Genomic DNA, 15118 nt, shown 5'->3' with positions numbered 1-15118 from the left:
GCAGAATGGGTTGCCATCATTCAGGATTTGGCCCAGAAGTTGATTGACAGCATGCCAGGGCGAATTGCAAAGATCTTGAAAAAGAAGTGTCAACACTGCAAATATTGACTCTTTGCATAAACTTATTGTAATTTTCAATAAAAGCCTTCTGAAATGCTTGTAATTATACTTCAGTATACCATAGTAACATCTGACAAAAAGATCTAAAAGCACTGAAGCAGCAGACTTTGTGATGTATATTTGTGTCATTCTCAAAACTTTGGGCCACAGCTGTACTTGTCAGGTTTTATCGCTAACCCGGGGCTCCATTATAGAGATTGCTCTTCACTTCTTGTCCTGGTGAGAACTGTTTTGCTAGATGGAAGATAAGGGCAAGTCTCCAAACCACACAGACAGGAATGAAAACACTTGTAAATGTAATGTTGATTGTATAGAGATTGTATAATAAAATTGTAATGTGTATGGTAAGCCTAATAGAGCTCCAGTTAGCAATTAAAACCCAACAGATGTTTCCAATCCTACCTTACCCTATCCAAAACCGAAGAACAAACTACTGGCTGTACATACACATTGAACTGCATTCATCTGATATTACAGAAATAATAAATATGACACTCTGAATCCCGAGTCAAAGGATTTGGGTACTATTGCCTTTTAGGCTGGGTTCACAATGCTGCGGTGACGAGATCGGATGTGATTCGCACCGCACTGCAGTGCAAATCACATCCGATCTCTGTGCGATGCGAGTTCAGCCATACAGATAGTATGGCTGAATTCACATCGCATCCGGCCCAAACTCGCACAGGACCCTTTTTTTGGTCCACAGCAGAATCGGATTGCATGGGTGTTCACACCATGCGATCCAATTCCTGTCTGAGTTTGCAGATCGCACTGCGATATGCGAACTGATCTGGGGGTGTCATTAACTTTTCACTGACACTCTCAGCAGTTCGCATAGGGCAGTGTGAACTGCCGCCGGGAAAGGCATGCGATGCGGGAAACCGCAGCGGATTCGCAGCGTTCCCGCATCGCAGCAGTGTGAACCCAGCCTTATTCCAGAGTTCTCCTAGTTCAGAGTTTCGCTATCAGGAATCAAACGCAATAAATGGCCATAACAGATCCTGTCAGCGCACTAATGTTGAAGGAAAACTGAACCAATATAGCTGAAATGTTCAGAAACTCCTCCACTGTTCTCTCTGTCAGAGCAGAGATAAAAAGCCTCTGTTCCCAGCTTATGAGCATATGCAAGAGCTGAGCGTGCATATACGATATATTCACTGTCAGATTAAGAGAAATATTTTTTTGTGGCCAAGCAACAACCTCTATTAAAAAATGTACTTTTTTCTGTTTAATGTGCAGCAGGTTCACCCTCTAAAGCTGAATGTTAAGCCAAGATTTCCCAAGAAGAACTGCAGTGTCCATGACAGCAAATAGCTTTAAGAATAAAACCAGCGTGACACACATTACATCCAGGTCAAAGTTCATAGTTTATCTTTAAATATCAGCATATCCTCTGTAATTTCTTATCTGAAAAGTATTTCCTACAGAAGGGAGATTGCTTTACAAATATTAAAAATGATGGAGTTCCAGCTTTCACGCGAAATCTGTAAAGATAAAATACAAAGAAAGGTTGAACATGTGATTTCAGAAGCAACATTTAAAAATTTTACCGGAAATAAAAGCCTGAGCTGTCTTAGATCAGTTTTATCTTCTGCATGGGACCAGACAGACTTCGGTGTGAATGTGGTCACATTGTAAACAATTACACTAAGAACTCTGGGATCATCAGGGGATCATTGATGCCTACATGTCCAGGCCAAATTTAGTAGTGTCTATAATGTGAAACTTGACTTTATTCCTTCTAATTTCTAAAAAAACAAAATCACTTTTTTTTTCTCTCACTTTTCTCAATTGCAGTTTAGCAATACAGCCTAGTCTCATCCATGACGCCAGCCTGCGACTAGTCATATAGAACTATGAAATTGATGGTATCCCTTAGTCATCTCACCTGCTGTGCTGCATGATTTCCAGCAAGGTGCTCTCTGGATCCACCTGGTAGAAACACTCAGAGTCTTCATCCTCAAAGTAAACCTATGCAGACAGGTACAATATTAGTTAGCAGAATAATGTAAGGCGTTAGAAAATGCTTATATGGAACATTGCAAAACACTGCTACTATGCCACTAATGACATGAATTATTTAAAAAAAATACAAAGATACTATAAAAATTATCTGCTAACAATGTCCTGTTTGATCCGCATAGAATATTGGAATTAACAAGGTATTTATAGTACTTTCATAGTTAGTAAGGTCGAATAAAGACACCAGTCCATCCAGTTCAACCTGAGTGAACGTCTACAATTGTCCCTATCCCTGTACATTACACACTCACATCAGTCCCTACCCTCAAGGAGCCCACAATCCAAGGTCTCCATTCATATACTAGGCCAATTAAGCCAATTAACCTACCTGCACATCTTTGGATTGTGGGAGGAAACAGGTGTACCCGGAGGAAACCCATGCAGGCACAGGGAGAACATGCAAAGTCCAGGCAGGTAATGTCGTGGTTGGGATTTGAACCAGCGACCCTTCCTACTGCTAGGTGAGAGTGCTACCCATTACACCACTGTGCCGCCACATATTGTAAATGAAGAACTCCAACATTTTCTACAGTATAGATCATGAACCTGCTTTAAAGCCTGCCATACACGAAAAAACTGAACAGATTCCCTTATCCACACAAGCGAGGTGGATAGAGGAATTGGTCGCATTGCTAACCAAACAAAAATTTTCCAACAAGCCTGTTCAAAAAGGGAACAGCTATAGATATTATGAGATTCAGCTGGTTCAGCAGATTTTGGGCCATCTATGTCCAGCTTAGATATGTGCAAATATATCATTCCAAAACTATACATATTATGCCCAAGCCCAAAATATGAAAATGAGTTCCCCTATCAGGACAACACCCATAATTATAATTGGTCAGTATGTGACTCACTGGAGTCTTCCCACTGCAGCTACTCATCAAATAATTGTATGCAGTGCACCATCTAGAGGTTAAAGGAGAAGTTCACCTTTCATAACATGTTACACCCACATTGAGGGTGTAACGTTCCTGAATCAGCAGCCCCCTCCCTAAGCCCTTGTTGTGACAGCGGGCAGAGGATCTTCTCCCCACTCTGTCACAATTTAAAAAGAGTGTGGCTGAGCGGGGGCTCTACAATGGGTAAAAGCCTTGTGAGCTGCCACACTAAGCCTAAATTAACCTAAAATAAACACAGGAGATATAACTATAATCAGCTGCCCGCACTTCCCCAGATGGTGATAATGCAATCTATAAAACACACTGTACAGTGCTGATAAATATGGAAACAGTATTATATAAATATATGAATCCAGAGAACACTATATTTAACATAAATGCCTAAAGCATAACAACATATAAACACTATAAATAAAGTGCTCATGCTCCGTGATAGTGCACTCAGTCCTCAATTTATTAAACTAAACAACAGTCCATATATATGAAAATAAAGTGCTCGTGCTCCATGACTTTCAATTAATCCTTGATGAGTGTTTAAACTAAACAGCAAAAGTCCATATTAACATCAACCATGTGATAATTGTGTCTTCGTGTGTTGTGCACACACAACCCCCACCGGGTGTGCCCTCACCATAGGGGCTTAAAAAAAATAAGCCTGTAATTGATAGCAATAGCCTGCAGAGATCCTCCTTTGCTTCCTTTATCCTCTGCAGGTTTATGGGACACTTGTATGGAACGCAGGTCACCGGATACTTCCGATAATAACCCAGCTCAGAGGTCACTATTTTCTCCTGGTATGTTCAGAGACTCTCCTCATATACATCACATGTAGGAAATGACAGAGGCATGCAATAGCGTGTGCGGGGCTCTGCCCATCCAGCCGCATCATTCATTTACAGAGTTCTGTGAGTGAGAGAACCACAACTACCATCAACCATTGCGGCTGCTGGCTTGTAGTTCTCAATGAACTATGAGGGCACTGGTGAGCACTCTAGTAGTTCATCGATTCTTCCTGCCATTTAGTAACTGCCTGTCCATACGAGGTACAGGCAGACAGCTGCACTGACAGTCTGCAGCAGCCCGATGCTGCACCTGCAATCTGATGATCACAGGTGAAACGCTTTACAGGCTCCTAATAAAAAAATTAAAATAAATCCACACTATTTTTATCTGCAAAGAGCATTTTTTTTTTTTTTTGTTAAAGGTAAACTCAGCCTTTAAAGCAAAGAGGCACAAGTCTATTCACGTTAAACGGATGACAATTGACTCAGGATTTCATATTTTGTGTATAACATAAAGCTGATGTTTAGCCAAGTAAAAAAAAAAAAAATTATTTTTAAGTGAGCTAACTTACCTGTAACAAAGAATGCCCCACATTATGCATGCAGATGGATACTGTAGAAATCTTCACTGCAGGGATGCCCCGTCCCTTTGTGGTCTCTGGCGCTGTGGGGGTTGGTAGCTGCGGACTTTCTGTATAGCTACTTTGAAAAGCTACTCAGTGAGCACCTGTCCTCTCTTTCCTCCTCCTCCACTGAGAAAACATTCTTTCATTGCTTTTACTGCCAGTAACAGGAAGTGTGAATGGATCAGAGAATACTGCGGCTCCTCAGGCTCTCTTCTATTCACAGATCATGTAACAGGCATTAAAATTAATTAAAAAACATTTTTCAATGGAGGAGGAGGGTCCTTATCAGGAACTGTTTCACAGCAGTTACACCACAGACCCAAAGCGATTAGCATCCATAGCACCAATGTTGACAGGAAGAGGACAGGGCATCCCCAGTGAAGATTTCTATAGAATCCAGCTGCCATTACAGGGAAGGTAGCTCACTAAAGCTATAGAGAATTTTTATTTATTTATGGCTAAACGTCAGCTTTAATTATTCAGACCTGCCTACAGTTATATATACATATGAAAGAAAAGCTATATAGGAAAGTTGGATTTTTTTAAATTATTAAAGTGGTTATAAACCCTTACAAACCACTTTGACCTACAGGTAAGCCTAGATTAAGGCTTACCTGTGGGTCCAAGAAATATCTCCTAAACCTACACTAGAAATTGATTAGTCCACACTATCCCAGAGACACATTCATATTATAGGTACCTCATCCCCTAATATTATGAAAATACTATATTCGGGAAAGGGGAAAGAAAGAGGGGGGAAAAATGCAACAGGGGATTTTTGTGCGGTACAATTTACAAAAAAACAAAATGTTTATAAAAATTCATTAAATTTTATTTCAAATATATTAAAAATATTATATGAAAACATTAATCACAAATACACTGATTGTACAAAAATTGCAAATTCATAACTACAGAGTGTAAGGGATCCTGGAAATATTAGTTGATTGCACTTCTTCCCGACATGTTTCGCAAATGTGCTTCTTCAGGGGAGTGTGCAGCTAGCAATAACATAGAAAAGAGTTTTATATATATGCATATAAAATGTACAAATACATAAGTCAATGCTATACAAGTTTTATAATACATAATGTTCTCAATGTGCTTGGTCCAAAAAGGAGCAATGCTTACCCAAGTGGTGGAATATAAACAACGCAATGCAGGGGCCGTTTAAAAGTTGTTATAAGTGGTGGAATTTATGGAGTAGGGTCAGTTGGAGACCTCCCAGGCCCAATGCAGGGCACAGATGGAGGAGAGCAGACGCTACAGAAATAATAAAACAGTTTTTAAAATAAAAAATAAATAATAATGAATAATAATCAATTATACTAAAAAATGTATGAACAATAAAGTCCTCTATATTACATAAGAGGGTCGGGGCAAAAAAGCCTCCATGTTGAAGATAAATATTTCTAATAATTTATGAAATGCGCCAAAAGATTAGCTGTATGTTTAAATGAGACCAGCTATGCATATAAATTTTAAATTTTAAATTTGAATTATCAGAATTAAACATTTATTTTATATTATATAGAACCAATGCATAAAAGATAAATGAATAAATAATTTCAATTAATTATTACCTGCAAAAATAATGAAGGGTCAAGAGATTGTTTATGTGATAGTATGATGCTGTGCATGTGCAAAGAATCACCATGAGTAGGTTAGCCAATTCATTAGACTGCCCTTTATAAGCTACAGAGTGCAGCTCTGTGCTGCCCCTCAGAGCCTGCTGAACCTAAAAACAAATAAGAAGGAAATAGATGGGAATATTTCAACATGAAGTGGATATAGAATGCTATTGAGGTAAATGTATTGATATGTACCTGAACAGAAAGATCCGGCGTAAATGCGCTGCCTGTGTTGTGTCTGTAGTATATGTGTAAGAGCGACAGCGCCGCTTTTTATTTCCTCCATCCATCGAGCCGGCGTCTGACGTCACCGGCTCGATGCGGACAACCAGGGGGGAAGGCAGTGCGCACGCGTGAAGCCCGTAGCGTCGGCATCTATACTACAATCCCCATAATTCCCCAGTGCTGACATAAATGTCAGCATAGATGGATGACAACGGAGATAGGGCTGTATAGGCTCTCCGCCCTGAGAAGGGGCGGGAAGAAGAAAAGCCATTACAGGAGCAGATAGAAAGACGGCGCCTAAGGCTTCTATCCCTTGCGGGATTGCGTGCTCACAACCACCCCAATTCGGGCGCCCCCTGGGTAAAACAGCCCTGCGGCGCCCTTGGGTGTCCGTATGCCCTAGCATAATTGGTGCCAGCGGGAGAAAACCAAAGATCCACTCCAACACCACAGATTAAATCGGCTATGGATTGTGACATAAAATAAAAATAAAAAGAAAGGGCAAAGCTCCTATGTAAGGATGGGATTCATAGAGAGCAACAGAGATCCCAACAAGTGCAAACCATGAATCCCATTAGTGGGCCAAGCAATATGAGACAGCAAAATCAACACTTCTCTGTATATATGAAAATTAAAAAAAAAAAAAAAATAACAATGACATTATACAAAAAGTATTTGAGGTATTACATAATCAAACGATAAAAGAAAAACAAAAATCAATAAAAAAAAAAAGGGAAATGTGAAGGGAACGGGAATGAGGGAAAGTTCTCTCTCTTCATTCTCAAAAAACAGGCCCAATAGGGGCCTCGCAGCGTTTTTATCGTTTGATTATGTAATATCTCAAATACTTTTTGTATAATGTCATTGTTATTTTTATTTTAATTTTCATATATACAGAGAAGTGTTGATTTTGCTGTCTCATATTGCTTGGCCCACTAATGGGATTCATGGTTTGCACTTGTTGGGATCTCTGTTGCTCTCTATGAATCCCATCCTTACATAGGAGCTTTGCCCTTTCTTTTTATTTTTATTTTATGTCACAATCCATAGCCGATTTAATCTGTGGTGTTGGAGTGGATCTTTGGTTTTCTCCCGCTGGCACCAATTATGCTAGAGCATACGGACACCCAAGGGCGCCGCAGGGCTGTTTTACCCAGGGGGCGCCCGAATTGGGGTGGTTGTGAGCACGCAATCCCGCAAGGGATAGAAGCCTTAGGCGCCGTCTTTCTATCTGCTCCTGTAATGGCTTTTCTTCTTCCCGCCCCTTCTCAGGGCGGAGAGCCTATACAGCCCTATCTCCGTTGTCATCCATCTATGCTGACATTTATGTCAGCACTGGGGAATTATGGGGATTGTAGTATAGATGCCGACGCTACGGGCTTCACGCGTGCGCACTGCCTTCCCCCCTGGTTGTCCGCATCGAGCCGGTGACGTCAGACGCCGGCTCGATGGATGGAGGAAATAAAAAGCGGCGCTGTCGCTCTTACACATATACTACAGACACAACACAGGCAGCGCATTTACGCCGGATCTTTCTGTTCAGGTACATATCAATACATTTACCTCAATAGCATTCTATATCCACTTCATGTTGAAATATTCCCATCTATTTCCTTCTTATTTGTTTTTAGGTTCAGCAGGCTCTGAGGGGCAGCACAGAGCTGCACTCTGTAGCTTATAAAGGGCAGTCTAATGAATTGGCTAACCTACTCATGGTGATTCTTTGCACATGCACAGCATCATACTATCACATAAACAATCTCTTGACCCTTCATTATTTTTGCAGGTAATAATTAATTGAAATTATTTATTCATTTATCTTTTATGCATTGGTTCTATATAATATAAAATAAATGTTTAATTCTGATAATTCAAATTTAAAATTTAAAATTTATATGCATAGCTGGTCTCATTTAAACATACAGCTAATCTTTTGGCGCATTTCATAAATTATTAGAAATATTTATCTTCAACATGGAGGCTTTTTTGCCCCGACCCTCTTATGTAATATAGAGGACTTTATTGTTCATACATTTTTTAGTATAATTGATTATTATTCATTATTATTTATTTTTTATTTTAAAAACTGTTTTATTATTTCTGTAGCGTCTGCTCTCCTCCATCTGTGCCCTGCATTGGGCCTGGGAGGTCTCCAACTGACCCTACTCCATAAATTCCACCACTTATAACAACTTTTAAACGGCCCCTGCATTGCGTTGTTTATATTCCACCACTTGGGTAAGCATTGCTCCTTTTTGGACCAAGCACATTGAGAACATTATGTATTATAAAACTTGTATAGCATTGACTTATGTATTTGTACATTTTATATGCATATATATAAAACTCTTTTCTATGTTATTGCTAGCTGCACACTCCCCTGAAGAAGCACATTTGCGAAACATGTCGGGAAGAAGTGCAATCAACTAATATTTCCAGGATCCCTTACACTCTGTAGTTATGAATTTGCAATTTTTGTACAATCAGTGTATTTGTGATTAATGTTTTCATATAATATTTTTAATATATTTGAAATAAAATTTAATGAATTTTTATAAACATTTTGTTTTTTTGTAAATTGTACCGCTCAAAAATCCCCTGTTGCATTTTTCCCCCCTCTTTCTTTCCCCTTTCCCGAATATAGTATTTTCCTAAACCTACACGTTTAGGAGATATTTGCCAAAAGACAGGCACCGCTGTCTACGGCGCACCCGCTCAGTGCGCCTGCGTGCCGCTGTTAACGGCGATATGCCGCGAGTGGCGGCTCCTGTGCGCATGCGCGGGAGTGACGTCATCGCGGCTCCGTCAAATGACCGCGCCGGAGCAGCGAGACCCACCAAGAAGAAGGAGTCTCCGTATACAAGGGGACAGCGGTGACTTCGCTGGCTCATGTGTTAGGTAGGTGACACATAACAGACTACTATGCGATGCATAGTAGTCCATTATGCTTTACCTTTGCAGGGAATCTAAGAGGAAGTAAACCCATCAGGGTTTACTTCCTCTTTAAGTGACTGTTAGAGCCATTTGTACTTAAAAAAATAAAAAGATACTGATCTTTTAAAGCAAGATACACAGCATAGTGCTTGTGCTGTGTCATTTGTCCCTCTCTATGTTCTACAAAAGCCTGCTTGATTCTGCCTTTTCCTGTGTCCCTGTTAGTGTGCTGACCACAGGGTAATCATGGCTGCTGATCGATAATTAGTGTGGTCAGTTTACATGCCGCCATCAGTCTGCTGCTCTTCCCTCTCCCACTCCCTCCCCGTCAGCTCGGTGTGTGTGTGTGATCCATCTCCTTCCCGTGCCTCCCGCCGCTATAGCTGTAACATCACTACTGACAAATCCTGTAATCCCCTCTCTTACAGGATGATATAATGTGCACTATCTGTTTTTTGTTTTATTGTGCAAAATACCTTATTTACACTCCCATGACCTCCTACTGTTCTCCTCCCGGCTGATGTCAGCGGGGAATCTCGGCCCCTGCTGTAGTGCTCAGAGCGGGGAAAGAGAGCACTGGCAGGTCACGTGAGCGCCCAGCGGCACTGTAAAATAAGGTATTTCGCTGAATAATTTTTGAAAAACACCGATACTGTACAGTATATCTTGCTGGGGGGATTCCAGGATTCGTGATTAGTGACTTTACAACCAGTTTAACCCCTTCCTGACCACAGCACTTTTTGCGATTCGGCACAGCACCCAAACAAAATTGACGTTCTTTTTTCCCCACAAATAGAGCTTTCTTTTGGTGGTATTTGATCGCCTCTGTGGTTTTTATTTTTTGTGCTATAAACAAAAAAAACAACAATTTTGAAAAAAAACAAACAAAAAAAACACCACAATATTTTGTACTTTTTGCTATAATGAATGTCCCCATTTATTTTTTTTAAAAAAAGCTATTTTTTTTTCTCAGTTTAGGCCGATATGAATTCTTTAACATATTTTTGGTAAAAAATAAAAATAATAATCGCAAAAAGCGTACATTGATTGATTGGAGAAAAAGTTATAGTCTACAAAATAGGGGATAGGTTTATAGCATTTTTTTTTCTTACTAGTAATGGCGGCGATCTGCGATTTTTTGTGACTGTGACATTGTGACTGCAACATTATTTCGGAAACATCGGACAATTTTGACACCTTTTTGGGACCATTGGCATTAATACAGCGATCAATTATATAAATATGCATTGATTGTTGTAAAAATGTCACTGGCAGTGAAGGGGTTAACACTAGGGGCGGTCTAGGGGTAACCACGTTCCCTGGGAGGTGATTCTAACTGAAGGGGGAGGGGACCGACTAGAAGAAGGGATGGATCGTGGTTCCTAGCCAATAGGAACCCACAATCTGTCACTACTGTCAGAACAGGAGTTCTGATACTCGTCCCTGTCCTGTGTCTCCTGCTCATGATCGCTCGTAGCCGGTGGACATCGTGACCGTCAGCCACAAGCACCAGCAATCCCGCTGTGCAGCCGGTGCACCTGCTATCCTGACCCCAGAAGCTGATGTATAGCTACGATATACTGCTGCAGGTTGGCTACCCTGCGTGAGCCAACTGCGGCGTTTGGTCAGGAAGCGGTTAAAAACAGACCAGGTTGTTAAATGTATCTGAAATTGCAGATTATTTTGTTAAAGGGACAGTTAAGATGAAAACAGAGTTATTCTTGAAACATCTGTAGCAATGTTCACTCTGTTTCTAGTGCACTAACCTCTAGATTTGGAGCAAGGTATTTCCTTTCTGTGTCCCATGGGGGAAAATCCTCAGAGAACATTGTTGTTAGATGATCACGTAACCTTAAAAAAGAATTGATACAATTATTGACTTAGGTTATACTTGTGAAAACGTTTACGTGACTAGGATACTAGAACCCTTTCGGGATATTCCGGTTGTTATTTACCTGGAGTCCTCAAGAAATGCAGAGATAAAGTCTGTCTGACTGTGCTCTGGATAAAAAAACAACACCGGCCAGATAAGACGGCCATTCTCATTCAAAAACACCCGCGTTCCCGTTGCATTTTCTGAGGAGATAATGCTAGAAGTTGTCTCTATATCATCATTGCTTCTTTGTTCTTGCAACCTTATCCCTCGAGACTATATTGGAAAACAACAAAAAAAAAAACACAGAGTACAAGGCCATAATAACAACAGCTGTAATGGAAATGGATTGTGTACATGGGCTTCAGGCCCACAAGTAAACCAATGTGGAAATCTGTTTTCTTGCTCTGATACTCATTTAAAGTTATTATTATTATTCACGATTTATATAGCGCCAACAGTTTACGCAGAGCTTTACAATGTATAGGGGGGACAACACAATTACAGTACAATACAAAAGGTAGAGGAGGGCCCGGCTCGTAGAGATTACATTCTAAAGGGAGGGGGTGGTGGTACAAAAGGTAATAGCTGCAGAAAATGATTTGAGTTGTTTTGATCTGTGATTGACTCACTTCTGATGTTACTGAATTGTTTAGGAGTTTATTCTGATCAGATTCAAATTTCCTTTGCATTCAAAATGGACTTCTATGAGGCAAAAAAGCAATTCAGACACAGTTGCCCATGAACAAAAAAAAAAACTGTCCCTCCAGACCTTAGGCCCCCTTATATCTGTGCTCTGCATTAATGTGCACTATATTGCATAGCTTAGCACATGTTAACACATGATTTTGGTGTATTGCAGTGTCATTATTTTATAAAAGCACCATACTGTGTTATTAAAGTACACACAGTCATATTTCATTAAAAAAAATTAAGTTTTCTCTCCTATTTATAATGAATGGTCCGCTTTAAAGTGGTTGTAAACCCTCCCCCACAACTTTGTCCCATGTAAATTAGCATAAAAAAACCTTCAACCTTAAAAACACTGCTTGTAGATCTCTCCTTACTTGCTTAGCATTGTAGTAATCCTTTTTGTTCTTTAGAATGACGTCACTGAGCAGGCCCATATCTCCCCTGATTTACGGCACACTCTCTATTTGCTTATCTATCTGTTATCAGGACTTTCTACCGCACACCACTGACATCCCAGGACACTTCATAATCACTCAGAGCTTCCCCCTACACACCACGTGACCTCACATGCAGTGTAAAGCAGGGCATGGGACAGCATTACTACAGACTTATCAGATGAAGCTGATAGGACTCACACAGGCAAACACTAGATAATCAGCACAAGTAAATACTATGAAATAAAACAAGGCAGCTATGAACAGGGAAGCAGGGTTGCCATAGAAACATTGGATTGAGAAGGAGGCTTGGTTAACAGTACAGGAAGTGCTCAACGTAAGGGCGGAAATACACTCCACTGTGGACTCAGAAATCAATACTTAAATGGCGCTGCCTTACCCCTGGAAACAAGTTTTTTAAAGTTTCTTTAAACAGTAAGTAATATGCCATTTGGACTGGATTACAGTGGCTATAGTTTGATAATTACTTATTATAATGGACTAAATGAAAAGAAGCATCAGATTGGGAGAGTTTACTTCCTCTTTAACTAACACAATAGCCTGGAGAAAAGTAAAGGGGTCTTACTTAGTGCCCTTACACACCATATTACACATACATATGCAGTAATGGGCATTTGCATACATTTTTACGTGTGCAGCATATATGCATGAATGTGTACTGTGGTGTGAACAAGGCATATAGAAAGCCATTGTTTTCTATGTGCTCTTGCAGTTACCTGAGTTTATCTAGTACAGAAAAATGCAGATCACTGGGCATGGTGTGACTAAACCCTGTCAGGGTTAGGGTGCCAGATATCACTGAATAGTCAAAGTATTCTATAACAGTACCACATCACGTTTGTTTTAGTGCCGGTTCACAGGAGTGACTTGGCCGTCTGACAAGTAGCGCTCTGTTCTGTACTATGGAACCGTTCTAATAGGAGCGACTTAAGTCGCTCCGACTTAGAAAAAGGTTCCTGTACTATTTTTTGGGGCGACTTCAAACGACTTGCATTGACTTCTATACAGAAGTCGTTTTGCAAGTCGCTGCTGAAGTCGCGTGCAGGTCGCGTCTGAGTCGCGCTGCAAGTCGTGTCGCCCCTGTGTGAACCGACACTTACTTTTTTGTTTTGTCTAGAACCCTTCCAGGTGCAGTTTTTAGTTTTTTTCCCCCCCAACATCTAGAAGGCTACTAGACCAAAAAATATTAATAATGCCAACCCTTCTAATCAACTACTGCACCACTGGAGTCCCTCCCACGTTTTTTTTTTTTGTTTCCTTTACACTTTTGGAGTTTTTAAAGATTAAATAAAACTTTTATGCTGTGTACACACGACCGGACTTTCTGGCAGAAAATGTTTTTTTTTTTGTTTTTTTTCAGCTTAAAAATGCCTCTCCAAGTTATTCTATTCAATGGCAGTGCGTCCAGGTGCAGCAGAGCTTGGACAAAAAAAATGCTTGACGCTAATAACCGTGCAGAAAAACTAGTGCTTGGGCATTAATTTCCATGGCCAGAATAAATGATTTATTCTGGCCAATGAAATGAATTAACGCCTAAGAGCTTGATGCCTGTAAAAGCTCCTAAAAGTTGTAGACACTTTTACAAGAGTCAGGCATTTTTTTTTCTTCCAAAAGGCTGCTGCCAGGAGGAAAGCTTCTAGGAGAGTTTGCAAAACGTCCTATGTGCATGAGGCCTAAAGAAATACTTAACACATACCAGTTTTCTATTGCATGAAAATAAGATGCTCCAAGTTAGATTTCCAGATTTAAAGCCTTGGTTAACTCAACACTTCATATTTCTAATATGTGCCTGCTGTAAGTAGGAGAGCACACTGTGGTCAGTTCTCTAGCTATGCTGGGAACTCAGTGTACTTTCTGCAAATAATCAGACTTGTCCTGACACACCCCCACTGCACAGCCATTCACTGGGAAGCTCGGTGAGCTGCTGCTTCTCCTCCTCCAGCTCTTATGCAGCTGATAAGAGGGAATGTGACCACTATTATAAAAAAAAGGGGGGGGGGGGGGAGGTGTGTATACTAACAAAAACAAATGTTTTGCCTTTCGTTTCTATTTTAAACTGAATACGTTGTTTTACAAGGTGATTGTTTACAATCAATTTAATACCAACTGTATCTTCTCAAAAAGCTGCTCTAAAATCAGCAGTGATTAAAGCAGCTGCTGGGAACTCTGGGTAGTAAATGACAAACAGGTAAACTGGAATGCTAAAGAATTTATCCCCCACACTCCTTAAAGGTTAAGTTCACCTTTAAGAACATGTTACATGTTCCACTCTTATTTAGGGCGGAACATGTAATATGTTCCAGCAGCAGCAGCTTCTCCCCCTATACCCCCTCCCCAGTGACAGTGGGCAGGCATCTTCTCCAGTGAATGAGAAGTCCCAACAGCCTTTGTATCTGCGAGCTTGCAGTTTCAATGAACTATCATGGCACTGTTGAGTGCTCTGGTAGTTCATTCTTTCTCCCTGTCAGTGTGCATCTGTCTGCCTGTATGAGGTACGAGCAGACAGATACACTGACAATTCTGTAGGAGTCCTGCATGGCAGCTGTGATCTGCTGATCGCGGGTGCGATGCTTTACAAACTCCCAAGTACAAAAAAAATGCACATTTTTTTTACCTGCAAATCAATACAAATTTTTTTATTTTATTTTTTAATTTTTTTTTAAACATGAACTTATCCTTTAGTTTATCATTTTCTTAACTAAAACGTAAAAAAAAATAAAAAAAATAATTACATACCTTAATGGCATTGAGTAGAGAGTTATTTTCCATCTGTTTCTTCTTTTCAGTCTGTTTCATTTTCCTGGCATCTCTGTCTGCTTGCCTCTGTAAATAGAAGATTTTTGCATTCACTGTAA

The 15118-nt window shown here is 40.2% G+C and overlaps 1 protein-coding gene across 1 annotated transcript in view; it reads right to left on the bottom strand.

Moving 5' to 3' along the window:
- Positions 1–1320: 1320 nt before the first annotated feature.
- Positions 1321–15118, bottom strand: part of TTC4 (tetratricopeptide repeat domain 4) — a 44127-nt gene continuing 30329 nt past the window's right edge. The window contains exons 7-11 of the mRNA XM_077453264.1: positions 15000–15086; positions 11198–11391; positions 11009–11093; positions 2009–2091; positions 1321–1604 (exon numbers count right to left, since the gene is read on the bottom strand). Of these exons, the coding sequence (XP_077309390.1) occupies positions 1502–1604; positions 2009–2091; positions 11009–11093; positions 11198–11391; positions 15000–15086 (552 nt within the window). The 3' untranslated portion in view covers positions 1321–1501. The remainder of the gene's footprint in view (positions 1605–2008; positions 2092–11008; positions 11094–11197; positions 11392–14999; positions 15087–15118) is intronic.

The sequence above is a fragment of the Lithobates pipiens genome, unplaced genomic scaffold, assembly GCF_037356315.1.
Source record: "Lithobates pipiens isolate NorthernLeopardFrog02 unplaced genomic scaffold, aLitPip1_a1.2 Scaffold_23, whole genome shotgun sequence".
NCBI lineage: Eukaryota > Metazoa > Chordata > Amphibia > Anura > Ranidae > Lithobates > Lithobates pipiens.
The sequence above is the reverse complement of the archived record's forward strand: the minus strand, read 5'-3'. Positions and strand labels throughout refer to the sequence as shown.